The 26,023-nt window shown below is 47.8% G+C and overlaps 1 protein-coding gene across 1 annotated transcript in view; it reads right to left on the bottom strand.

The window, feature by feature from the left end:
• The window catches only part of CCNJL (cyclin J like), a gene marked incomplete at its 3' end in the record, with an annotated part of 49,281 nt that overhangs the window by 936 nt on the left and 22,322 nt on the right, over window positions 1–26,023 (bottom strand). Inside the window, 3 exon segments of the mRNA XM_082835890.1 lie at window positions 997–1,156; window positions 2,985–3,287; window positions 19,677–19,890. Of these exon segments, the coding sequence (XP_082692016.1) occupies window positions 997–1,156; window positions 2,985–3,287; window positions 19,677–19,890 (677 nt within the window).

Genomic DNA, 26,023 nt, shown 5'->3' with positions numbered 1-26,023 from the left:
GTCTCCATCTGAAAAGGGGGATGGAACAGGTCTTCTGCCATCTCAAAAAAAAAAAAAAAGCTTCCCGTAGTAAATCTTTTGGGAAAACAAATCAATTCGAGGCTTCGGTAAGAAAGGAACAAGTGGAAGCTGCAGCAGGTCTGAGCAGGGGGCTACCCCAGAGGGACAGCCTCGGGGAAGAGGCAGGGCTGGTGGCTCAGTATCCAGGGGCACCCACCCTCACTCAGGCTAGACCGTGTTCTCCAGCTTTGGGCACCCTCTAGAAGGCAAAGATTCTAAAGTAAGGGCTAGGGAGCAGGACTGATTCCACAGGAATGGGACAAAGGCAGTTGCACCAGGAGGCTGAGAGATGACTCTTCAGGGGCTGGCCCCATGGTCAATGGGGCCAGCATCCAGGAGATGCCACCAGCCGTTGGGTGGAAGAGAGACCAGGTGCAGCCAGGCGAGGGCTTTCTGTCCTCTCTGCCCTCCTCCCTGCAGTCACTACTGAGCTCTTTTGCTTCCGATATCAGTTTCAGGGTGTTCTGTCTATGATGCCTTTAAGCATCCTCTCTGAAACACTGAACACTTCCTCCCCAAGATCCCCAAGGACCCTTACAAGGAGGCTGTGGCCTCTTACGTGAAGCCACTCTGGGCTTAGCTGACTAAGAGTCAGCTTTGTGGCCATGTCTGAGAAAAGCAGCTCATAATGAGAGTGTCTCAATATAATCACCCAGAAGACTGACTGATACACTGGGTCAAAGAGCCCAAGACACTCAGAAAGATGTGCACAGAGCCCTTCTGCTGCTGCACTCTTGACTTACAAATTGCAAACAAAGCTACTCAAAATAGGAAGGACCAACTCCCCGAATCCCAATTCTGTCAGGAGTCACCACGGCCCACTTTCCGTGAGCCATCAGCCCACCATAAGCCTCCAGGAAATTGCCTGAAGTGGGTCTTGTGAGCAAGTGGAACTTCGGTATTTCCGAAACACAAAGGATCAGGAGGGGAACTTACACCAGCAGGATTTCGATGCATGTGCTGAGATGTTCCAGGGAGTAGTTTGAGATCCTCTGCAGATCTCTGGTCCAGTAGGGAGAGAGCTGAAGGCAAATCCTAGAGGCCCCGACGCAGGCTGCGGCCACCACAGAAGGCTGGAATTTGTAGAAAATATGATCTGAAAGAGAATCACAGAGAAAGAGTCAGCATCAGAAAGCCTGGTCCTGGAGCCCTGCATTGTACTCCCCGGCAGACAAATGATTAGGTCCAAGGTTGTTCATTGCTCCCGCAAACACACACACACACACACACACACACACACACACACACACACACACACAATGAAAAATTAAAACAGCATGAATTTCCATTCTTGAATCTTAAAACACCTTGGCTCTCTCAGTCTGGGATTTCTTATGTCAGCCTAGAGCAGCAGTTTTCAAAATACCATCCCTGGCTTCTAGGGGCTGCAGTGGGCTTGCTGATGGGCTACAAGCAGAACTGCCAAACACCTGTTCCTTCCTTTGGCTGTTAGGGGTGACCAACACACTGTTTCAAAGGCTTCTTTTTGAGGTTATGACTGAAGGCTACTTAGTAACAAAGCCTGGCCCTCAGTAGGCACTCACTAACAATCTGTTGAAAGAACTAAAGAATGAATGAATGCCTGTAAGTGTTTGATAGTCTTAACTAAAATTGGAACTTGACTTATGTTTACTGGGGAATCCTCCCCCCCACCACCCCAGCTTTACTGATGTATAATTGACAAATAAAACCTGTACATATTTACAGTGTACAGCGTGATGTTTTGGTACATGTACACACTGGGAAATGATCTGAGAAATCTTAACATCCTACTTTGATATCTGGCAACATGGCAAAGCTGGGACTACTTATGCGCAAAGGCAAACCGTTGAAATTTCCACAATTCTCATGAAGAACAGTCAGTTATCAGCGCATTATTATGCTGTCTTAAACTGTTTATGACTTTCAATGATTTCAACATTTGCCTGTTAAAGTATGAATTAGGCAGGGTGGTACGGTTACAGACACAGAGTCAGACTCCCCAGGTTCAAATTCCAGCAATGGCCTTGGGTAAGTTACTTCACGTCTTGAGTAACAACTAAGGAAACTGATTCATAAAATGAGAATAGCACAAATGATTTTCATGTGAAGTCGCTGTGAGGTTCAAATGAGACAATGCATGCAGAGAACTAAAATAAGGTGCCTGGTACATAGTAAGTGCTCATTTAATGCTTGATATCACAATTGCTGATGTTGTTACTGATATTACTGATATTTGGTTTGCAGTGGGTTATCAGGTGGTTGTATCAACAGTATTTCTGACCTAGTGTTGTACTTAATACCTAGATCTTTAGATACTTCAAATAAAAGTCCCCAAACAGGGCAAAAGTTTATTGCTAAAGCCAATGTAAACATAATCCTCTCTCCCACCCTACCTGTATAATGATAGCTCTTCCGGAGTGACCTACTTGTGGATTTGCATTGTGTTCTAGATTAGTGTATAAAAAACTACCAGGGCTTCCCTGGTGGCACAGTGGTTGAAAGTCCGCCTGCCAATGCAGGGGACGCGGGTTCGTGCCCCGGTCCGGGAAGATCCCACATGCCGCGGAGCGGCTGGGCCCATGAGCCATGGTCGCTGAGCCTGCGCGTCCGGAGCCTGTGCTCCGCAACGGGAGAGGCCACAACAGTGAGAGGCCCGCATACCGCTAAAAAAAAAAAAAAAACAAAAACTACCAGGTGATCAGTAAATAGGCTACCAGCTGCCTGCATACAAGCTGCTACTTCTCTTTTACACGTTACTGCTAACACATGGTTGAATCGTCGCTCCTTCCCTGCTGATCCCTGCCAAGTGGAGTGATCTGGTGATTTGGGTGGATGGGCCCCCATCAGCAAGGACTCCCTGGGGCAGGTCTCTCAGGGCCCCTGACCCCGGCCCCCATGTGTGTGTGGGGGGAAGGGCGGACAGGCCCTGACATCAGCCCCACCTTGCAGGGTGACCTCTAGGAAGTAGTGGGCGTACTCCTTGAGGCACTCTTTGGTCTTGCGGGGGCAGGTGGTGGGCCAGCTGTGGCAGTGGTGGTCCTTCTGGCTGACGGAGGCCAGGAGGTAGTAGTCGAGGAAGTGGGCGGGCGTGGGCAGGCAGAGGTTCCAGCCGAAGGCCTCCAGCAGCAGCAGCTCTGTGCTCAACAGCTCCTTCTTGGTAAGGGAGAAGTTCTGGCTGCTCAGGATCCTCGTGCTGTTTATCTGTTCCAGCTTGGGGACGTGGTCTTCCCTATCCTCGAACTTACCTGAGGGAGAAGCAGAGGTTACTGGGACTTTTACAACACTTGCTGTAAAAGCCCACCTTAAAGTACCTGGACGGTGCTGGCAGGGAGAAGAGCAAGCCCAAAGGCACACATTCCAGATCTGTCACACCTGGGCTCGAATCCCCAGGCCATCACTTCCAGCTGTGCTGTGTGGTCATGGAAAGGTGTCTCACCCTCTCTGTGCCTCAGTTCTCTCACATGTAAAATGGAACTTATACATCCTAAAGATTTTGTCAGATTCAATGGGAAACCTCACACCAAACGTTCAGACCAGCAATGAGGATCACAGAAGGTGATCGACAGCAGTTAGCAACAGCAGCAAGGGCCTGGGGAGTAAGGTGGCCCTCCCATCTGGTCCTCACTAATTCAGCCTCAGGACTGGTCAGGGGGCCATTGTCACGGTGACCTTGCAAATCTGGTCCTGTCCCTCCAGACGTGGAAAAGCCCTTCAGTGGCTCCCCAGTATCTTCAATACTGAGTTTAAACTCTGTCAATGGGTTCTTTAGTTTGGATTCCCCCAGACACAGTTTGCTTGGGATGTGAGCCTAGGAAAGATCTGTAAGTAGGAAGGCAGGAAAGGGACAAAAGCCAAAAGGGCACTTGATCTTGAAGAGGTTTCTGCACCCCTATGCTCACTGCAGCATTATTCACAACAGCCAAGACAACCTAAGTGTCCCCTTTCAGATGAATGGATAAAGAAAATATGGTATTTATATACAATGGGATATTATTCAGCCATAAAAAGGAGGAAATCCTGCCATTTGGGACAACATGGATGGACCTTGAGGGCATTATGTTAAGTGAATAATGAGAGAGTCAGAGAAAGACAAATACTGTTATGATATCTCTTACATGTGGAATCTTAAAAAAACAAACTCAGATACAGAGAGCAGACTGGTGGTTGCTGGAGGGGGTGGGGGATGTGCAGATAGTCAGAAAGGACAAACGTCCAGTTATAAATTAGCCCTGGGGATGCAACGTCGGGCATACTGACTACACTTAACCGTATTGCATATTTGAAAGTTCCTAAAAGAGTAGATCTGAAAAGTTCTCATTGCAAGAAAAAAAAGTCTAACTATGTGAGATTATGGATGTTAACTTATGGTGGTGATCATTTCACAATATATGCATATATCAAACCACTGTACACCTTAAACTAATGCAGTCTGCCAACTGTATCTCAATAAAACTGGAAAACAAAAAAAGTGGCGTCATGTAACTTCCAAAGCGAGGCTTTAAGAGGTCTTGCATCTTCTGCCTTTGCCCCGCCTGGAGTGCCATTCCCAGACCTCTGTGCAAGGAATCAAGTCTAGCCTGTTGGAGGTGAAGAGGCCACAAGGAGGAGAACCAAGATGCCCAGGCAACAGCCCAGCCAGCACCGACTCTCACACACGTGAATGAGGCCACCCTGGACCTTCCAGGCCAGCGGATCCTCCAGCAACTGTATGAAGGAGTCCAGGTAATACCTGCACAGGAACCACCAAGCAACCCACATCGTTGTTGTTTTAAATCACTTAGTTTTGGGGTGACTTGCTTTGCAGGAACAGACAACTGGAATACATTCATATCAATGCACAGTGGCAAAAAGATGCGAAACCCCGCAGACAGACATGTCACACGGCTCGGGAAGTACTGAAGGAACAATGACCTCATACTGGAAGGTCCTGGAAATAATCTGCAGGAAATAAATCCGCGTGACGCTAGATACAAACAAACAGAAATAAAACACAAGCCTGGGGTTATCCCACTCACGGGTCAAGGAACCGAGGACTTCCATAGCAACGTCCCCCTGGCAGTCATCAGTTGTGGAAGGCCCTAGTGGCAGCCTCTGCTGAGGAGGGCTCTGCAGGCAGGGGGCGTGCAGCCACCACACCCTCACTCAGGGGAACCACGCACACCTGGCTGTAGCCTCGGCCACGGAAGTTCTCTGCAGGCACCGTGCCCTCCTCGCCTACGAGCCTTTGTCCGCACAGTCCCTCTGCACAGAGCACCCTTCCCCATCCCCTCTTCACTCCGCCAAGCTCACCCCGTCCTTCACCTCGAAGCCACTGCCCCCTGGAAACCTTCCCTGACCATGGTCCCCACGTGCTGCCCGATGCCCACATCGGATGGTGGTGGCCTCGGTCTGGTCACCTTGGCCTCCAAGCCTAACCTCACTGGCTGCAGAACAGCTGCGGGAGCAGGTGTCGGAAGAGGCAGTGGGTGACCAAGTTGAGCTCCGAGCACACATCTGTGCCGATGAAGGGAACAGCCAACAAATCATCCACACACCTGTGCTCAACTGCCAGCGCCCCCTGACCCAGTTCTCAGCAGACGCTCAGGCTCACTGAGAGATAAGGAAGTAACCACTTCAGGCAGGCGGCCCTGCAGCAGATACAACACATTCCTCACGAAGGCCTCAAAAGACGTCACTGAGAAATGAAACACTGACTCTGGGAAGCCTGCATCCTTCTTCTCAGGGAGCCAGGCAACAGCCCACGGGGTGGGCAGAGATGGTGACGTGAAGCTCTAGTGCTTGCCACGGAGGAGCAGAGATGATGCTGACCGGTCCCGAAGCGGCTTACAGCAAAGCAACCCAGACTCATCTCCTTCCAGAGCCCCATCCACGGCCCCTCCGGCGGAGCACACACCTTATTCCCTTGCCTTGTACCAGGCCAACTCAGGCAGGAAAAGGTGGGGACAATGCTGCCCCTTGCCCAAGGGGAAGAGGCTCTTGAATGCTGAAATCCTGGGTAGGGGGGACCCTGCTGACCAGGCCTTGCTGCCTTCTGCAGCCTCAGGGCCCCTCACCCTCCCCAAGCACTGGATCCAGCCACACTTGGAATCTGGCCCCTCCTCCAGCGGGCATGCTCATCCCCTCACCCCCTTATCATGTGTCCTCCAGAGCTCAGTTCAGAGGCCGCCCAGTGTCATCAACGCACTTCTCACACTCGGATTGTTTCATCTCAAATAGTAGTAACAGTGGCCAGCACCTGACCATGAATAGGTCATTAACAAGTGTGAGCCCCAGAAGGATAGGAACCATGTCCCACATATTCGAAGGTGTGCCCCGAGGTGCCAGCACAGTCCCCGGCACACAGTAGATGCCCAATGCCTATTTGTTGAGAGAATGAATGGTTCTCTCTGGATAGCTGAATTGTAGGCCATTTGAATTGTTCTCCGACACTCTCTGATTACCTGTATCTGCTATTTTTTTCTCCAACAATTCACTTATTCTTTATGCAAATTAAAAAGAAAGAAAATAATATTTTTCTTGCAAAATTGTGAAGGTTTCCCTGAACCTTGGGCTGACCTGAGCCAAGGCTGTTCGCAGGCACTCGATAGCTAGAGCTCTTTTCTTCCCAGAGCAGAGGGTGGCACGGTGAAGGTCACCGCTCTGGCAGAAACCTTTGCATCTGGTACCTTTAAAATGGACAGATCTGGTGTCAGCACCTTAACCAAGCGAGCAAATGCAGCATCACTATTGCATCGTGACAGCGGTGGCACCAAGACCCTTCCACGGTCTTGCTGGCAGCCAGCAATCTATTCCGATGGCAGATGTGCTCAATCAGATTAATTTCTCCCTGCCCTCAGCGCTTTTCAAACCTTTCAGAGTTCTGCCTTTTCTGCAGCCACCAGGCCCAAAAGGGATCACCCTCAAATGGAAGGGGCCGTGGATTACTGAGGAATCTGATTCATGTGCTCTCTCTGCTCCCCACACTGGGGAGGCTACATGGCGACCCACCGCACTGCAGAGCAGGGCGGAGCTGGGTCTGAATCCTCGACAAGTTGACCCTGGACCTAAAAGCACTAAACTCCACAGGCTGTTCATTTCTTCTCTAGGAATCCGCCCCAACAGAGAAAGCATAGCTATGCAGGATGCAAAGTGCTGTAAGAAGTACCCAGCACACAGAAATGGACAGAGCTCCCATGCTGGGGCTGGGCACCAGGCTTTGTGCTGGACACACAACAGATCCTCCCAGGTAGGTTCTGTTCGGAGCCCCAGAGGCTCAGAGAAAAAGCTCACGCAAGCGCTCAGCTCCACACCTAGGAGTGACCTTACAGCCCCTGCTCCTAGCGAACAACACATTTCACAGCCAGCAAAGATTTTATGAGTTTCCTGGTGTTGCACGTGCCCGGCAGACGTTTCCTCCCCTCCTCCCATGACCGTGAGCCGGGCAGCCCTTTGTCCCCAGCCCGCCACCACCGAGCACCGCCACTCAGCTGCTTGCTCCCTATTGACAAATGGCACAGACAGCAGATGCCCGGGAGTCTTTAGGCAGGTCCCCCAGGAGGGGTGGGGTACATTAGTCTGAGTCTTTGCAAGTCAGACAAGAGCCACAGACTGTCTTCAACTTGTTTGATGTACTTTTTATTTGGAAAAGTTTCAAATCCACAGGAAAGAAGAAAGAACTGAACAATGAACCCCGATGACCCTTCCCCAGATTCACCAACAGCTGACACGGAGCCACACAATTGCCGTGTGTGTGTGTGTGTGTGTGTGTGTGTGTGTGTGGTATATAAATATTGGTTTTACTGGACCATTTTTTAATTAAGTTGCAGGCATGACATGCCACCCCTGGATATTTCAGCATCCATCCCTGAGGTCATTTTCCTACCTAATCATAATGTTACTAGCAATTGCAAGAACATCTGCATTAATGTAGTTAACATTTTCTAACATTCAATCCATATTTGACTTTCCCCAAGGGTCCCAAAAATGCCTTTATAACCTTTGTTTTTTTGATCCAGATCCAAAAGGCTACACATGGTGTCTGTTACATCCCGTTGGTCCCATTCTTTGTTTGTTTTTCATGACATGGACTCTTTGGATGAATCCAGGCCACTTGTACAATGTCCCATATTCTGGATCCCCTGATTGTTTCCTCATGATCAAACGGTTTGAGCAAGAAAACTACAGAGGTGACGTTTTGTCCCTCTTAACAGATCACATCAGGAATTGTACAACATCAGTTTGTCCCAGCAATAGCGATGCTACATTTGATCGCTTGGTTAAGGTGCTGACATCAGATCTCTCCATTTTAAAGGTACCATTCTCCTGTGAAATTAATAAGTCATCTGTGAGGTGACACTTCAAGAATAAGTGAATATCCTGTTTCCCAACAGCCTTTAACTCAATGGTTTCGCATCCATGGAGGATCCTTTCCTGAATAAATTATTACATTGGGGTTGAAAAAAAGAATTTTTAACAATTCTACCATTTCATCTACATTTTTCTTTTTGGATATTCACACTGTCCCAAATTTGAACAGTGGGAGCACTGTCAACATACTAAGGTTAAGAAAAAAAATCCTAAGCCTATCAGAGCACTCACCCTGAATCTGGGAGGCCAGCCACATGCACATGAGCCCCTAGTGCTGGTGGCAGTGGTGAAACATACAAACAACACCTCTGAGGATGCTCTGCACACCAGCTGACGGATTGCTCCCACACTCCCAGGGGCTGGTGCAAAGAGAGCCTGAGCCACACTTGGCAGGTCATAGAGTTAGTTAGTGGACTGATGACCGTGAGGCCACCAAGTGATCTAAACTCTTAACCACAGACTAGGCCACAGTGGCCAGACACTGTAAGCCAGCAAGCCTCAGGAGTGACACTAACACACTGGCTTTTTTTTTTCTCTCTCTTTTTTTAAATGGCATTTAAAGAAATTATAGTAAAATGCACATAACAGAAAATGTACCATTTTAACCGTTTTTAACTGTACTGTTCAGTAGCATTAAGTACATTCACACTGTTGTGTAACCAATCTACAGAACTCTTTTCATCTTGCAAAACTGAAACTCTATACCCATTAAACAACTCCCTGTTTCCCTCCACCAACCCGATAACCACCTTTCTACTTTCTGTCTCTATGAATTGACTAAAGACTGGCTCTTTCTTCTTCTACCTACTGTCCTGACAATCAAGCCTTAAAACAGACCAAACAGACTCCTGACTTTTCTGAAGTAGGGTCAGGAGAAGCAGTATTTTTAATTGCTTAAAAAACAAAACAAAACAAAAACCAAACTCTTTATTTTGGAAAAATTTTTAAATACTAAAAAAATAGAGAAAATGTTACAGTGAATCCCCATGAATGCGTTATGCAACTCTAACACTCATCCACATTTACACTGACTTTAGAAAAATTCTTAAATAAAAACAAAAACAGCACAGAATGGGAGTCTACAAAAAGCCAGTGTTGCCCGTTTCTCAAGCCCAGGCCCAGCGCTGCCCACTCTCCAGACAGGTCCCAGTTAATCCCCCCAACAGTCCTTCATGCCTGGCAAGATGCCCATTTATAGACTCATTCAGGATTACCTGCTGCCCATTCAGGAGGTAAACCTAGGCTCAGACATGAGGCCAAAGTTCCCCGGCTAAAGAGAACCAGGTTTTAATGCAGTAGCTATTAAAACTATTCTTCTTTGCTAAAGAAGTACAATGCCTTTAAAAAGAGTCAAAGCTGCTCTTTCTGAAGAAAGGCCTCTCTCCTATTTGAAGCCCTCCCCCCGCCCTTCATCTGAGAAAGAGAAACAAAATTTGATGAGGAATTGAGACCCCATGGCTACCCTCCCCCTTCCCACAACTCCCTGCCCTACTCTGTATGCTGCTGATGATAAAGGGAAGGGAGGGAGGCAGGTCAGAGGGTAAAGAGCCACCCCAGTGGCTGCCTGGCCCTCCAGGTGGACCTGACATCTTCTGAGCTGACTGTAGAAAAGAGCTGGGCGGTAGAGGAGCTGAGGACCCAAGAGGAAAGAGAAAGCCCTGGTGGAAAGGGCTTTTCACCAGTACTTGGGAGAGAAAGCACTGGGCCCTTTAGTCCCCAGGCTGGGCCAGGCTGAGTGGAGACCTTTCTGATACTAATTCTTCCTTCTTCAGATCCTTCCTTCATCGAAGGGGAGAGCAGTGGCCATTAGATGGGGCAGAACCGGCCATCTTTATTTACAGCTGGAGCCCGTGCTCCATAACAAGAGAAGCCACCGCAATGAGAAGCCCGCGCACTGCAACAAAGAGTAGCACCCACTCACTGCAACTAGAGAAAAGCCCGCGCACAGCAATGAAGACCCAATGCAGCCAAAATTAAATAAATTTATAAAAATAAATAAATAAATAAAAGAAAGTGATCTGCTGTGGGACAAATGCTGCTGTTGTGTAGCAGCTGAGAGCAAGGACTCGGGAGGCAGGGTTGGGGGGCGGTGATGGCCACCTGGGTCCCCATCCTAGCTGTGTGCCCATGGGAAAGTTACCCAACTACTGGGCCTCGGTTGCATCCTCTGTCAACTGAGGAAAATAACAGTGCCTACTTCACAGGATTGTTCTGAGGATTAAATGAGCAAACCCACACAAAGAATTCAAAACACTGCCTGGCATAGAAACAATAAATATTAACCGTTCCATGATCACTGAGGCCAGGATCTGCCCTCCACCCGCAAATTCTGATTATAGAAAAAAATGCAGTGAGTTTGCAAGTCGTTTTTATTTTATTCTTTATATTTTTTTCTATTTTCTAATTTTCTACAAGGAACAAACACCACTCTCCTGCTGAGGAAAAGCAGTTTCAATTTCTCAGAAGACGGGCCCCTAGAAGCCAGAACCAGCAAAGTAACTGCCAGAGAAGGTTCCTGAATGTGGATCTGCCCTAGTCCAGGACTAGGACACAGGGAAAGGCAAGGCATGCTCCTTGAAGACCAATTGAAAATCCACTCCTAACATGAAAATAATCTCATCTCACCACCCAGAGAGGGGACAGGCTGGCATATTTCCTTTGGGCCTGGAAGGGGCTTTTGTTTTTGTTTAGAGGACAGTGATCTTTATTTTAATTTTTAAAAAATAAATTTATTTTATTTATTTATTTTACTTATTTATTTTTGGCTGTGTTGGGTCTCCGTTGCTGCGCACAGGCTTTCTCTAGCTGCGGCAAGCGGAGGCTACTCGTTGCGGTGCACAGGCTTCTCATTGTGGTGGCTTCTCTTGTTGCGGAGCATGGGCTCTAGGCGTGCGGGCTTCAGTAGTTGTGGCTCGCGGGCTCTAGAGCGCAGGCTCAGTAGTTGTGGCTCATGGGCTTAGTTGCTCCACGGCATGTGGGGGTCTTCCCAGACCAGGGCTCGAACCCGTGTCCCCTACATTAGCAGGCAGACTCTTAACCACTGCACCACCATATAGTTGATTTACAATGTTGTATTAGTTTCAGGTGTACAGCAAAGTGAATCAGTTATACATATACACATATCCACTCTTCTTTTTTTTTTTTTTTTTAAGATTCTTTTCCTATATAGGCCCTTACAGAGTATTGAGTGGAGTTCCCTGTGCTCTACAGCAGGTTCTTATTAGTCATCTATTTGGAAGGGGTTTTAAAACCAACTGAAAGGTGCCTTGTTGGTACGATCGAGACCAATGCTGACCAGGCGGTGGGTGTCCCGTGGAGGGCAGGGTGCTGTGACCAGGGGAGTGAACACCCACCACGTGGAGCCCGAGTCTCCTAGGCAAGGCAAGGAGGGGCTCTAATCTGGAAGACAGTCTCTGGGTGTGGGGAACGGGTGCCTAATGAAGGACTCTGAGCTCTGCCCTCTCAGACTTCAGCACCAGCAGGAGAATGCGTATAATGCAATTCTGGCCATAAGAGCGGAGAAGGTACTACAAGACACAAGTATTCACTACAGAGAGGGTTCAAGGCTACTGCAAATAAAAAGAAAATAAAGATGAATGCCTAGTTCCCAGCAGCCAAACTGCAGACAGCGTGAGGAGTGGACAGGCTGCCCAATGTCAATGTCCGGGTCTTTGTGTGAGCCGGGCTGTTCTCCTAACAGTAAGGACACTTGGATTTTCTCAGAAGGGCAACTGGCTTGTTCCAGGCAGGTGCCCAGAGACCTGCTGGTCATGCTTGGCTTGAAGTCTGCTTCTTTAGGACGGGGACTTGATCTATTTTGTACATTACAGTCTCCCAGGCTCAGCGCATAGTAAGTACGTGTGTGTGGAATGAACCATCGTCAACGAAAGGGCCTGTAGGCACCCCTACTGTTTACCCCCATCTCCCCGGGGCTGAACACAGAGTCTGCCGTATCGCAGAGGTGGAATAAATGTTTTTTGACTGGTTTACCCATGCAGGGTCGAGGGCTCCTGAACACTGCATGATTAATGAACCCATGCAGCTCAAGATTCCCCCTCCTCTCAAAAAACCCCAGGTCTTGGCCAAACAGGTCTGGGCACTAGAATTGCTAAGGCAAATGGTGTGATTTCTGAATTTCCAGCCCAGCCAGCTATCCAACCGGCACGTCACACAAAATTCCTCCCCCCAGATAGTTCTAAGCCTGCCAGTCTGCAGAGATGGGAACAGGAAATGGAAAATCACCGTGTCCTCACTCACTGTGCCGTAGCACTGGAGGCCCGAGCCCGGATCTGCTCAGTGTGGCCCTCACGTGACAGACCACTGTTTTCAGTCCGCCCATGCTGTGTGGCCACTGCCAAAATGTCACCGATTAGAAGATGTACCACTGATGTTGCAGCAGCTTTTTGGAGGAAATAATAAACTATGGTCATATGAAGCACACACATCAAAGGTAAGACCTATCCTGGCTTCTGAAATGTGAAACCATGGCAGGGAGGAAACTGAGTGCTGGCCACTCTTGCATGAGAGGCAGGGAGTGTTAAATTATTTTCTGCACGGGGGCAGCCACATTTCCTCACAGATTTGGGTTTAATCCTATAAATAAATCTTAGGCTTTGTCTGAAGTACACCGCTGAACAAGGCCACCTGGAAAAATTGCTCCCTTTGCATCTGCTGCCTACAATTAGTGCCCCAGAGGGGTCCCAAGCATTCCTAGCTTTGGGGGGAGCTGGGGTGCCTTCCTTCATCCTTGTCCAGAAGGGAAATCCAGGAGGGATTAGGACTGCTTCCCCCCACTTTGCTGTGGAAGCTGCTTCTCAGTCATCAAAGCAGGGGGAGGGGAGGAGAGCGGAGGGGAGGGATGCAGGGATGAGAGAGGGGGAGTGAGGCACTTTCCTAAGAGAAAGACAGGCCTCTCCTAGAATCTCCCGAGACCCAGAGGCAGTGCCTTTTTTGATACCTGCCCTAAGAAATGAGGCTACTGATTTCTGGCTTAAGAAGCCTTAAAAGCAGTTGGTCTGGGAACTCATTTCTCACCTGGACACCCTGGACAGGACAAGGCAGAAAGGCAGGATGCAAATGTACTCTCTGCTGGGAGCATAGACAGAAGCTCAAAGTGGATGAGGGGCCACGATGGGGGAGAGACAATGCTCCTCTTCTGATGGTGTGTTGCTCTCGTGGAGAAGCACGTGCTTCCAAAGGCTCCCACACATTAAGTTCAATTTAAGAAAAAAGGGATCTGCTCAGCTGTTGGTCAAAACCTCTGCAAGGCAATTCAGTGCTACCCACCAAAACCTTAAATGCACACACCTCTGACCAAAGCAATCCCACAGACATACCTCAGTGTGCAAAGATGCAGAGGAAAGGACAGCTGTTGTCATATTGTTTAAAGCAGTAAAAAAAAAAAAAGAAAGAAAAAGATGGCAATGTAAATATCCATCGACAGGGAATCATTCTATAAATGTCAGTGTCTATAATATGGAGAACTCTGCAGTCAGTAAAAAGAGTAAGGTAAATCCATACAGACGGGAAAGATGTTCCCTAAGGTACCACGAAGAAAACACCTTTGGTATTAATCCACTTGTGCAAATGTAATGGATTCTGATTATTCACTGTGCACACTGATCTGGTGAATACAGAACCACGCTCCTAGAGGAAGATACAGGGTTAGGTTCCTTTGAGCCTCTGATCACACCCGATCAACACATAACCTTTTTTGTGTATTTCTGTTTACTGTACTGTTGACTCATGATCACTGAACTCACAGCCAACGGCACTTACACCTTATACCTGAGCAAAGCTTACCTAACACACACATTTTCTCCTAAGGTACGCACACCACAGCCTTCCCAAACGTAGGAACACAACACCGCAATTCAGCACGATGGTTAGGGCCCGTTTTACACAGCAAAAACACCAACAAGCAGAAAAATGAGAAAACATGGCACTAAACAGCAAAAAAAAGGACACCTGTTATTAGTATGAGAGCTGAGAAGGCACAGCGCTGCCTTGTTCAACCTCAGCTGGGAACACGCACGCCAGGCGATTCACATCTTCTGCTGCTCAGCACGTGTCCACGAATGACCCGAAAAGTTCCGGGAGTATTGATTTTGGGGTTACAAATAAATTTTAGTGAGTAGGCGAATTCACAAGTATGGAATCTTGGACTCATGAGGGCTGACTGTATGTCTGTATATGCACAGAACATTTCTAGAAAATACACTCAATCCATTTTGGAAAAAGATGTAAGGAACTGTTGCCAGAAGTTATCTCTGGAGAATGAGATGGGTAACAGATTTTTTATTTTATTCTTTGAATCTCATTTACAAGTGAGCACACCATTTCTAATTTTAAAACTCTACAGGAGGGAGATGGGCCTTTCTGCAGGTAAGCACAGCAGAGCGTGACAGACTCACGCCAGGCTACGGGACCCTGCCCTGAAGGAGGACCTATGTGCAGAGAGGGGTCCTTCCCTTGCAGAGGCTGTGGGACCACCCTCCTGCTTGATGTTTCCCACTCCTGGGGAGGAGGATGAGGGCTGAGATGAAGGCCAGCATTGGACTCAGGCTCACCTACAAAAATATGGAAGTCAGAACTTTATCCCAAGAAACAGATGGACTTGTCCCCCTGAGCTTTCACAGCTTTTCACAAGCCAGAAGCCAGGAGCAGGACAGGGCTCACCAACAACTCAGCACTAAGAAACCTTGTTTAGGGGCTTCCCTGGTGGCGCAGTGGTTGAGAGTCCGCCTGCCGATGCAGGGGACACGGGTTCGTGCCCTGGTCCAGGAAGATCCCACATGCCGCAGAGCGGCTGGGCCCGTGAGCCATGGCCGCTAAGCCTGCGCATCCGGAGCCTGTGCTCCGCAACGGGAGAGGCCACAACAGTGAGAGGCCTGCGTACCAGGAAAGAAAAAGAAACCTTGTTTTCCCAGGGAGTGGGGTGGAGGTCTGGAAGTCACAATGAAAGAAAACAGAAGTCTGTAAAGAGAAAGGATGACGGAACTGGGATTAGAAAGGAAAAAAAAAGAATAGAAAAACGAGGAAGGGAGGGAATCTGGCAATTTTGTTTAAGGGCAGTTTTTGGGGTTTTTTTTGGCCACACCACGTGGCATGTGGCATCTTAGTTCCCCGACCAGGGATCGAACCCGTGCCCCCTGCATTGGAAGCGAGGAGTCTTAACCACCAGACCACCAGGGAAGTCCCTTTATGAGCGGTTTATACGGCTGTTAATCTATGATTCATTCCCTCCTCTCACCCTCGGAAATGAAAATAGGTTTGTTTTCCCAATCCTGAAAATACATAAGTACATCTAGAACTGGAAGGATACATCCCAAACTTTGGGAATGGGACTATGGATTTGGGGGGAAACAATTTTTTTACACTAAGTCCTTCTGTATCTTTTCTATGTTTCTAACAATAAAAATGTATCTCATACTTTTTGTATCATCACATTTAAGGCCATGCTACCGTAGCAATACCACCAAGCATGCCTCTTGTCTTTCTGGTTTTCTTTCCCTCCCTCTCTCCTTCCTCAGGCTGGTCCATGCCCTGAAGCTAAGAACTCAGCACCCAGTCATCTCTGAGCAGTGACAGCCAGGCAAAAGTAAAACTCCAAGTTTCCTTAAAAAGTTCAACATAGAATGACCATATATGACCAGCAATTCCACTCCTGGGTTGCTACGCAAAAGAATTGAAAATAGATGTTCAAACAAACTGGTGCCTGAGTATTCACAGCAGCACTAATCCTAACAGCCAAAACGTGAAAACAACCCAAATGTCCATCAACAGATGAATGGATAAAAACAAATGTGGTCTATCCATACAACAGAGATTATCTAGCCATAACAAGGAATGAAATACTGATACATGCTACAACACGGATGAACCCTGAAAACAGAAAGTGAAAGAAACCAGACATAATAGGTCACATGTTGTATGATGCCTTTTCATATGAAATACCCATAACAGTCAACTCTATACAGACACAGAACAGACTGGTGGTTGCCAGGGGCCAGGGGTGGGAAGGAATGGGGAGTTACTGCCTAATGGATACATGGGCTCCTTTGGGGGTAATGAACATGTTCTGGATCTAGAAAGAGGTGATGTCTGCACAACAGCGTTAATGTACTGTCACAGAACTATATACTTTACAGTGGTTAAAATGGTAGAGTCTATGTTGTGATATGACTTCTACCTCAATTAAAAAAAAATAAAGCAAAGTTCCAAACTGTGTGACCTTGGGCCTCTCTGAGCCTACAGAATGGTCAGATGACAGCACAATCACACAGGCTGGTTGTGAGGCTTCCAAGTGATGTGTGTGTAAAGTGCTTGGCACGGGGCTGGGCGCGTAGAAGGGGGACCAGTGAGCAATGAAGCTGCCCCCGCCGGGACGACGGTTATTACGTGGCACTGTGAAAGCCAACTCACCTGCAAGTGGTGGGGTTTCTGTGTTGTCAAATTGTCCTTTTAGTTAAACACCAACAAGCAAAAGACAGTTGGGGAGGGGTGCTGTGTGAGATGAAAGACTAAAGAAGAGAGTGGCTCTTTTCTATTTATGGTATATTTATATCTAGATTATATTTATACTAGAATTCTCTCCTGTGTCAAGGTAGGAAATGCAGTTAACTTGGTCCTAGAAAGGCAAAGGGTGGCTTTGCCAGTGGTCCCCCAAGGAACAACCCACAAGCTCTTGCTTTTCTGCCCCCTTCCACAGGCTTGGAGACATGTGTCCTTGACTGCCTCCTGTTTTATGGGGGCAGAAGGGGCTACGTGTAGGTGAGAGGGCTCCACCTATGCAAAGGCCCTTACCTGGAAGCAGCTTTAAAAACCTAAGAATGGACAGATGGGGGCAAGAAGGACTATCCCCCTTCTTATCTGGGAATTAATTATTTGCAACAAAATTAGCAAAACTCAGAACTTCCTGAGGCAAGGTGAACCCCCTTGTGGCTGACAGTCGGCCTGGGGAGAGGGGAGGGAGGAATGAGTAGGATTTCAGGCTGTCATGGAAACTTTTCTTTCCTGGGGCCTCTGAGCATATGGCAGGTGTCCTGAAAAATCCGTTCCTGCTGCCCAAGGCTGGCTGCTGTCCTCAGACATGTGGGTGAGGGCCTCTGCCTCTCCCTCTGAAAGGCCCCCTCCCTCTGCCACGGCAGCAGGCACAAAGGAGTCCCCAGTGCGCACCTCTCATCCCAGCTCCCCAGACAGATGCTGGGAGCCTCGGTGAACCCATGGAAATCCGAGTCCCCTGCCCCCAGGGCCCTCGAGGCAACCCGCAGATCACAGACGGCAGCAGGCCAGAGGCCACGGTGCAGACTCCTCGAGGGCCGCTGCAGCGGGGACAAACCCCCCAGCTCCTCCCAAGACGAAACAGAGCTGCGTGCTGATTTGAGACTTTGAAGTAGTGAGCAGGCTGGACTCCCAGCAAGACAGGCTACCCTGTATAACATGGGAAATCCAGTTGGCTCAAGGTAGAGAAAATCACAAGTCAGGAGGCTGTAAACCCAGAGCAGCCAAAGGGATTAAGATAACAGCAGGTGGCAGGTGCCAGGGTGGAAAACAAGGCAGAATTCTGAAAACTCTAAAGCCACGTGTCTGGACCTGGGTGATTGTGCTGGAGGGTCTGTAGCAGCATGCCAGGGACAGACAAAGCCACAGGAGAAAATGGGCATCAGAGGGAATCAAGCACTGGGGAATGGGGAAGGGACCCATAAAATAAAATAGGACAATAACATATTGTAGCGGAGAATGTAAGATGTGATTGAATTTTAAGGAGAAAGGACTAGATGTCAAGGAAATGTGACTGCAGCTGGCCACTTTGGGGTGTCCCACTCGTCTGCATGAAGGGCAACTTGGCCCAGCTCTAAGGGAAACTCTGGCTCCATTCATTTCCTTTAGCCCACAAATATTGTTTTCATTTTATTTCATTTTATTTTCTTTGGCCACACCACACGGCATGTGGGATCCTAGTTCCCCAACCAGGGATAGAACTCCCGCCCCCGGCTCTGGAAGCACGAGAGTCCACAAATCTTATTTTTTGAGGCCTTACTATGTGTTCCTTTCCCTCCCTGAAGCTCACTGCTTAGCGGGGGGAGGTGAGTGTCAATCAAAAGTCCATGAGGCCGTGCGGCTGTACCTCAGGGAGGCCTTATGTACACCCCACTCCCAAGGCGGCAGAGGAGGCTTTCTCAGGGATGTGAGTACAGGGCCCAAGCGCCATTTAACCAGGACCAGATGGGCAGGGGGAAGGAATGGGAAGTGCTGTGGGCAGAGGGAACAGCATGTGCAAAGATCTGTGACAGGAGGGGCTTGGCTGGAACCTAGGGATGGAAGAGGAGAAAGGCCTGAGGTCAGAGAGGCAGGACCCTGATGGACGGTCCTTCTAAGACTGTCGGTAAATCAGGGGGCAATTTTTAGTTGCAGCGTGGCATGGCAGACTGTGCTTTAAGCAGATGACCAGAGTAGTAGCATATTCATTTCCTACCTAGGCAGACAGATGGTCAAAGCCATGCCGTGTTTTGTTTTGTTTTTTTAAGATTTTTTTTTTTTTGGATGTGGACCATTTTTAAAGTCTTTGTTGAATTTGTTACAATATTGCTTCTGTTTTATGTTTTGGTTTTTCGGCCGTGAGGCATGTGGGATCTTAGCTCCCTGACCAGGGATCGAACCCGCACCCCCTGCATTGGAAGGCGAAGTTTTAACCACTGGACCGCCAGGGAAGTCCCCATGCCGTGTGTTTAGTGAGGCCTCACTGGAAGATACAAACTCCAAGAGGCCTGTGCCCAGGCCTGGAGACTACACAATGGGTCCTGCTTGGGGCCCACACAAACAGTCACATTTCTAAACACCTCTAAGAACAGTGGTTGCTAGGGCTCCCCCCGCCACCGCCAGCAATTTCAGAAGCCCTATGTCAGAAAGCAGGTAACATGGGGTTAAGACACAGGTTCTGGCACCATGCAGTTCTGAGCTCAAATCCTGTCTGCTATAGATGAGCTGGGTGACCCAAGGCAAGTTTCTTAACCTCTCTGTGCCTCGGTGAAATGGGGGTACTAAAAGTATCTGTCTTCTAGTGTCACTGTGTGGACTCATTAAGATCAAGCTGCTAAAATCCTCATCCCTTGGCCTGGTACGTTATAGATGCTAAAGAAAATGTTGGTTATTATTACTATGGTTCACATTCAGCTAAGGATGAACACGGAAGACGTGCAAAGACCATGGAAATGTAGAACGATTCGGGAGCGCCCGGGCTCACCGGGTGAGGAAACAGCACGGGGAAAGAAGTGGGTTCCACGTACTTGCGAGCAGAAGGCAGGAGACTGCCACGGCGTAGAGCTGCTTGGAGGTGGTGATGTTATAGCGATCCAGGAAGTGGTCCAGCAGGTAGACGGCCAGGTGCCGGGCAGCGGGGCAGAGCTGGCAGTGGCTGCTCAGCAGGGTTAAGATGTCAACAAAGAACCGGCGGCTCTTCAGGAGCGGGGAGTGGGCTCGGAAGGTGGGCAGCTTCAGCTCCTGGAACAGGCAGGGCAGAAGGGGGGTCAGGGCTGTCTCCCGAGAGCCTCAGAGGCCCACCTGCTGGCTGGTGAGGAAGCACTGATTCCCTCCACACCCTCTTCGTTTTCCTTCAAGTCCCAGGATGGCAGTTCCTCTATTCTAGAAACTCCTGGACCGTCTCCCACCTGCCCTCACTAAGCATAGGCTCGTAAAGTGTCAAGAACATGAAGACAGAGGCAGGTGAAGGAGCGGGTCATTCCCAGCAAAAGCTCGACTATCTGAGATGCACGAGGCCATAAAACATGTAGGAGGCCTTGAGTTGGAGACCCACATCCAAATCTTGGTTCCTCTACTCAACCAGTTTGACGGACCTTGGTCAGCCTGCCTTCACCTTCATTTCTTCCTCAACAGCAGAGGATTAAATGAAAAATGGATGTGAAGCACCTATTTTGAAAAAATTCGCCATAAAAAAGTTGTTAAAATAACAGTACAAAGAACTCCCAAATAGCCTTCACCCAGATTCATTAGTTGTTGACATATTACGTTTTCTCTCTCTGCAGACATACGTGCTTTTTTCTAAAAGTAAGTTCTAGACATCATATATCCCCCAGGAGGTGACTTTTCCTTTGTAATTCATACACTGCCATGTCACCTGAATTTATTTAGTCTAACGCAATACAAACCAACAAGAGAAATGTCACCCAACCAAGATTTTTATGACGGAAAAATTTTTCTTGTATATCTATCATATTTATAATTTAACCAAAGTAGACAAGACACAATTTATTTAGGAAATGTCTTAGCAACATTTTGTCAAATAGGGAAACAAAATTGAGGAAAAACAGGAAAAGAAATGCTGGCAGAAAGGGAATTGTGAGAGCTCACTAAGGGCAGCTTCCCTGGGGGAGGAGATTAAAACAAATTGGTGCCCATCCTCCATCTAATGCCCTCTCTTAACCCTGGGGCTTTACTTAAATAGCAACAGCTCTGGGATGAGAAGATATCTGTTCACTCACTCATTCAAGAGATATCAGTTCATTCATTTCACTCAGTATCAAGTACCTCCTATACATCAGGCATTATTCTAGGCACAGGAGGTACAATCTGGAATGAGATAGACACAGACCTAAATATAAGATTAAAACTATAAAACTCTGGAAAAAACACAGGAGCAAATCTTCATGACTTTAGATTAGGCAATGGCTTCTCTGATCTGACATCCAAAACGGAAGGAACAAAAAAAGAAAAAAATGCATAAGTTAGACTTCAAAATTTAAAACTTTCAAAAGATAACATCAAGGGCTTCCCTGGTGGCGCAGTAGTTGAGAGTCCGCCTGCCGATGCAGGGGACATGGGTTCGTGCCCCAGTCTGGGAGGATCCCACATGCTGCGGAGCGGCTAGGCCCGTGAGCCATGGCACTGAGCCTGCGCGTCCCGAGCCTGTGCTCCGCAACAGGAGAGGTCACAACAGTGAGAGGCCCACGTACCGCAAAACAAACAAACAAAAAAAGAAAAGATAACATCAAGAAAGTGAAAAGACAAACCACAGAATGGGAGAAAATGTTTGGAAATCATATATCAACAAGAGACTCTAATTCAGAATATATAAAGAACTCTTACAACTCAGCAATAAAAAGACAAACAACCCAATTTAAAAATGGGCAAAAGGGCTTCCCTGGTGGCACAGTGGTTGAGAGTCCACCTGCCAATACAGGGGACACGGGTTCGTGCCCCGGTCCGGGAAGATCCCACATGCTGCGGAGCGGCTGGGCCCGTGAGCCAAGGCCGCTGAGCCTGCGCGTCCCGAGCCTGTGCTCCGCAACGGGAGAGGCCACAACAGTGAGAGGCCCGCGTACCGCAAAAAAAAAAAAAAAAAAGGGCAAAGGACTGAATAGATATTTCTTCACAGAAGATATAGAAATTGCCAATAAGCACATGAAAAGATTCTCACATTACTAATCATTAGGAAAATGCAAATCAAAAGCACAATCAAATACCACCTCACATCCATTAGAATGGCTATTATAAAAACCAAAAGAGAAAATAAACAAGTGTTAGCGAGAATGTGGACAAAATGGAACAAACTGGAAGCCTCAGTACACTGCTGGTGGAAAAGCAAAATAGTGCAGCCAGTGTGGAAAACGATCTGGCAGCTGCTCAAAATGTGAAACACAGAGTTACCACATGACCCAGCAGTTCCAATCCTTGGTGTATTCCCAAGAGATGGAAACACAGGACCACACAAAACCTTGTACTGGAATGTTGATAGTGGCATTATTCATAATAGCCCCCAAATGGAAACAACCCAACTGTCCATCAACTGATGAATGGAAAAATATGGTCTGTCCATCCCATGGAATATTATTAGGCCACAAAAACAAATGAAATACTGATATGTGTTACGACATGGATGAACCTTGAAAACATTATGTTAAGTAAAAAAAATCCAATCATAAAAGGCCACATATCCTGTGATTCCCTTTATATGAAATGTCCAGTATAGGAAAATCTGTTGACCAAAACTGCCTGCCTCAGCCAGGCACAATAATAACCACTTGCACGAGTTGTGTCACAACAGGAGGTCCCGATAGGGCACACTGCCGCTGAAAACTAACCAGGAGAATTCGGGAGGGGCCAAAAGGAGGGAGGAGACGTTGGCCCATAATATGTCCTGCCAACCTCCCAGAAACCCTCACGCTGGAATCCATCTTGGCTGAGAGATGCACACACCATCAGGAAGGACCTTAGTCAGACCAAACAGGGGCACAAGCAAGATGACTGGCCAGAGACAACCTGGAAAGCTAACCCCATCACCATAAAACCTGAGACTGTGAGCCACGCGGCACAGCAGTTCTCCTGGGCTCCCTTATTCCACTGTTCTCTGCCCGGGCGCCCCTTCCCCATAAGGTCTTTTGCCCTGTAAGGATAACGTGTCTCCTCGGACAATACATTTCCAAGCGTTAGACAAGAGTCCACTCTTGGGCCCTGGAAGCGGCCCCCCTTTCGGTAACAAATCCATACAAACAGAAAGCAAATTAGCAACTGCTGGGAGCTGGGGGCAGTTGGGGAGGTTAGTGGCAGGGGGACCTGCCAATGGATATGGGGTTTCTTTTAGGGATGATGGAAATGTTCTGAAATTAGATAGTGTGGATGGTTGCACAACTCTGTGAATACCCTAAAAGCAACTGAATGTGTACTTCAAAAGGGTGAATTTTATGGTGTGTGACTTGTATCTCAATAAAGCTGTTATAAAAAAATAAGATGGACACATCACCCACTCTCATGGAGTTTATGGCCCAGTTAGAAAGAGATGGCCATCAAAGAATAAGGCAACTGCAGAATTCCAAACCATGATCAACACTACGGAGGAAAGCTGTGGACTCTGGGAAAGCTCCTCTGAAAGCGAAGCCTGGTGGAGATTTCATGCTGGGACCTCTTTTCTTCTGGCTTATTCCCCCAGAGCCCTGAGTCCACAACACAGCTCTCTCAGTAGCCCTAGAGCTGTGCTCAAGGAAGATGCCCAAAGCCTGAATCAATTATTTCCTGTTCCTAACATTATACATGAAGAACTGAGTTTGACAAAGTCCTACAAACCCCAGGGCTTAACTAACTAGCAATATTAGATCTGAGACTAGAAGAATTTTAACGTATCCTTTTTCTCAACCTTTTAATTTTTTTTTATCATGGAGAAAATCTTTTTTTAATAAACAATTTTTTAATTGAAGTATACTTGATTCACAATATTTTGTTAGTTTCAGGTTTACAGCAAAGTGATTCGGTTAACATATATATATATATTTTTTCAGATTCTTTTCCACTATAGGTTATTACAAGATATTGAATATAGTTTCCTGTACTATACAGTAAACGATCCTTATTGTTTATCTATTTTATATAGTAGTACGTATCTATTAATTCCATACTCCTAATTTATCCACCGCCCCCTCTTCCCCTTTGGTAACCATAAATTTGTTTTCTATGTCAGTGAATCTGTTTCTGTTTTATAAATAAATTCATTTGCATTGTTCTTTAGATTCCACATATAAGTGATATCACATTATTTGTCTTTCTCTACCTGACTCACTTCACTTAATATGATAATCTCTAGGTCAGTCCATCCATGTTGCTGCAAATGGCATTATTTCATACTTTTTATGGCTGAGTAATATTCCATTGTATATATGTGCCACATCTTCTTTACCCAGTCATCTGTCAGTGGACACTTAGGTTGCTTCCATGTCTTGGCTATTGTAAATAGTGCTGCTATGAACATTGGGGAGCATATATATTTTTGAGTTAGAGCTTTTGTCTTTTCTGGATATATGCTCAGGAGTGGGATTGCTGGATCATACAGCAATTATATTTTTAGTTTCTTAAGGAACCTCCATACTGTTTTCCATAGTGGCTGCACCAATTCATATACCCACCAAGTATAGGAGGGTTCCCTTTTCTCCCCATCCTCTCCAGCATTTATGATTTGTAGACTTTTTCAATCATGGAGAAAATCTTAACTTCTTTATGGAAAAGATCTGACTTCTCTGTGTATTATTCATCTGCATTGTTTGATGGATTCATGCTGCTCCTTGAATGTGGGGGTCTGGGTCTGCTCTTGCTTATGTTTGTTTTGCCACCACCCTGGTGTGATGAGAACATGGTCAGGTGCCCGAAACTAAATAGTGAAGGAGTGAAGGAAGGGAGGGGAACAGGAAGGGAGGGATTGCAGTGATGAGTATCAACCACCCAGGGCCCAGAGGAAGGTGTGGCTATCTGTGTAGAGTAGCAGGTCCGTGGGGACTTCAAGGAGAAGAGACCTGTCTAGCCAAATTCTGGAAGGATGTCTAGGAATTAACCTGTTGAAGAAGCAGGAAGGAAAGGAAGCTCAGCAGGAAAAACAGCACCTGCAAGGCCACACTGGTGTCCTGTCTGGGGAATCTGGAGCCCTTGGAACAGCCGGAGAGGGAGGGTATGCTTGAACAAAGCAGGCTGCGAGGGTGGGCAGGGTCCCAGCCTGTATGTCCTGCTAAGATATCCGGCCTGCCCTGAGGGCAATGGGGAGCCAGCGAAGGGTTGAGAGCAGGGCACTGACGTGGGTGCAGCAGCCACGTGGGAAGACCTCTCAGCCAGGCTCGTCCTGGGCTACAGCCAGACAGCTGGAATCAGCAGCCAGCGTGTGGCTGCAGCCCCTCAACGACAGGGCCCTCTCCCCACCCTCCAGCAGCCTCCGCAAGCTTGCAGCCTACTTGGGCATTTCCTCTAAGCAGAGGGCTCTACGGCTCCTGACGAGAAGCAGGCAGTCACAGATCCTTGGTGTTCCACAGGCAGCAGCTGGGGGAAATTAGCCAAGCGACCTTTGGCCCAGGCCGCGCTGCCCTCATCAAGGCGGTTCAAAGGCCCCAAACACAGTAAGTCAGATATGCAATGTCCTGACTTCCCTCCCGGCTCAGCTCAGCCCAGCCAAGCTTCACTCCCTCCCTCTGGATTTGCCCTTGTGTCAAGAGAAACTCAAAGCAATACGTTGTAGGTCTTTCCTCTGAACACTCCCCCGGGAAAAGGGCCCACTGGCTTGAGCAGATTCTCACAGGAGGCCATCGGTGCATAAAAGAAAAAGCTATGGACCTTCAGAACAGGCAACAATAGCTCCGGAAGGAGTTAGCAGGGAGGGCTTCCTGGAGAAGGCTGGTCTCAAGGGTGGGCAGGCTTCTGAACACTAGAACAGATGCCTGCGATGCTTCCCAGCCCCATTTCTTCTCCTCCCTCAGACACGGGCTTAAAGGTCACTTCCTGAGAGAGGCTTTCTCTGACCCTTCATCATTCCAGATCAGGTGCCCCTAGTTTTCTCTCTTAGCACGCTGTTCTTCGCAGCCAGGTATTTACTTATTTATGTGTCTTTTCCTGCTAAACACTAGCTTCAGAGAACAGGAGCCATGTCCATCTTGCCGATACCATCTGCCCAGCGCCCAGAGCCTGGCCCAGGGGCAGGTGCTCAAAAAAATATCTGCATGAGCAAAAAGGAATGAACAGCCATCAAAAGTCATGGAGGAAACTTACATGCATGTGACTAAGTGAAAGAAGTCAATCTGAAAAGGCTGCATACTATGACTCCAACTATATGACATTCTAGAAAAGGAAAAACTATGGAGAGAATGAGAAA

The sequence above is a fragment of the Leucopleurus acutus genome (assembly GCF_964270905.1).
Source record: "Leucopleurus acutus genome assembly, chromosome: 3".
Classification (NCBI taxonomy): domain Eukaryota; kingdom Metazoa; phylum Chordata; class Mammalia; order Artiodactyla; family Delphinidae; genus Leucopleurus; species Leucopleurus acutus.
Note: the sequence above shows the minus strand (reverse complement) of the source record. Positions and strands in the feature narration are given on the sequence as shown.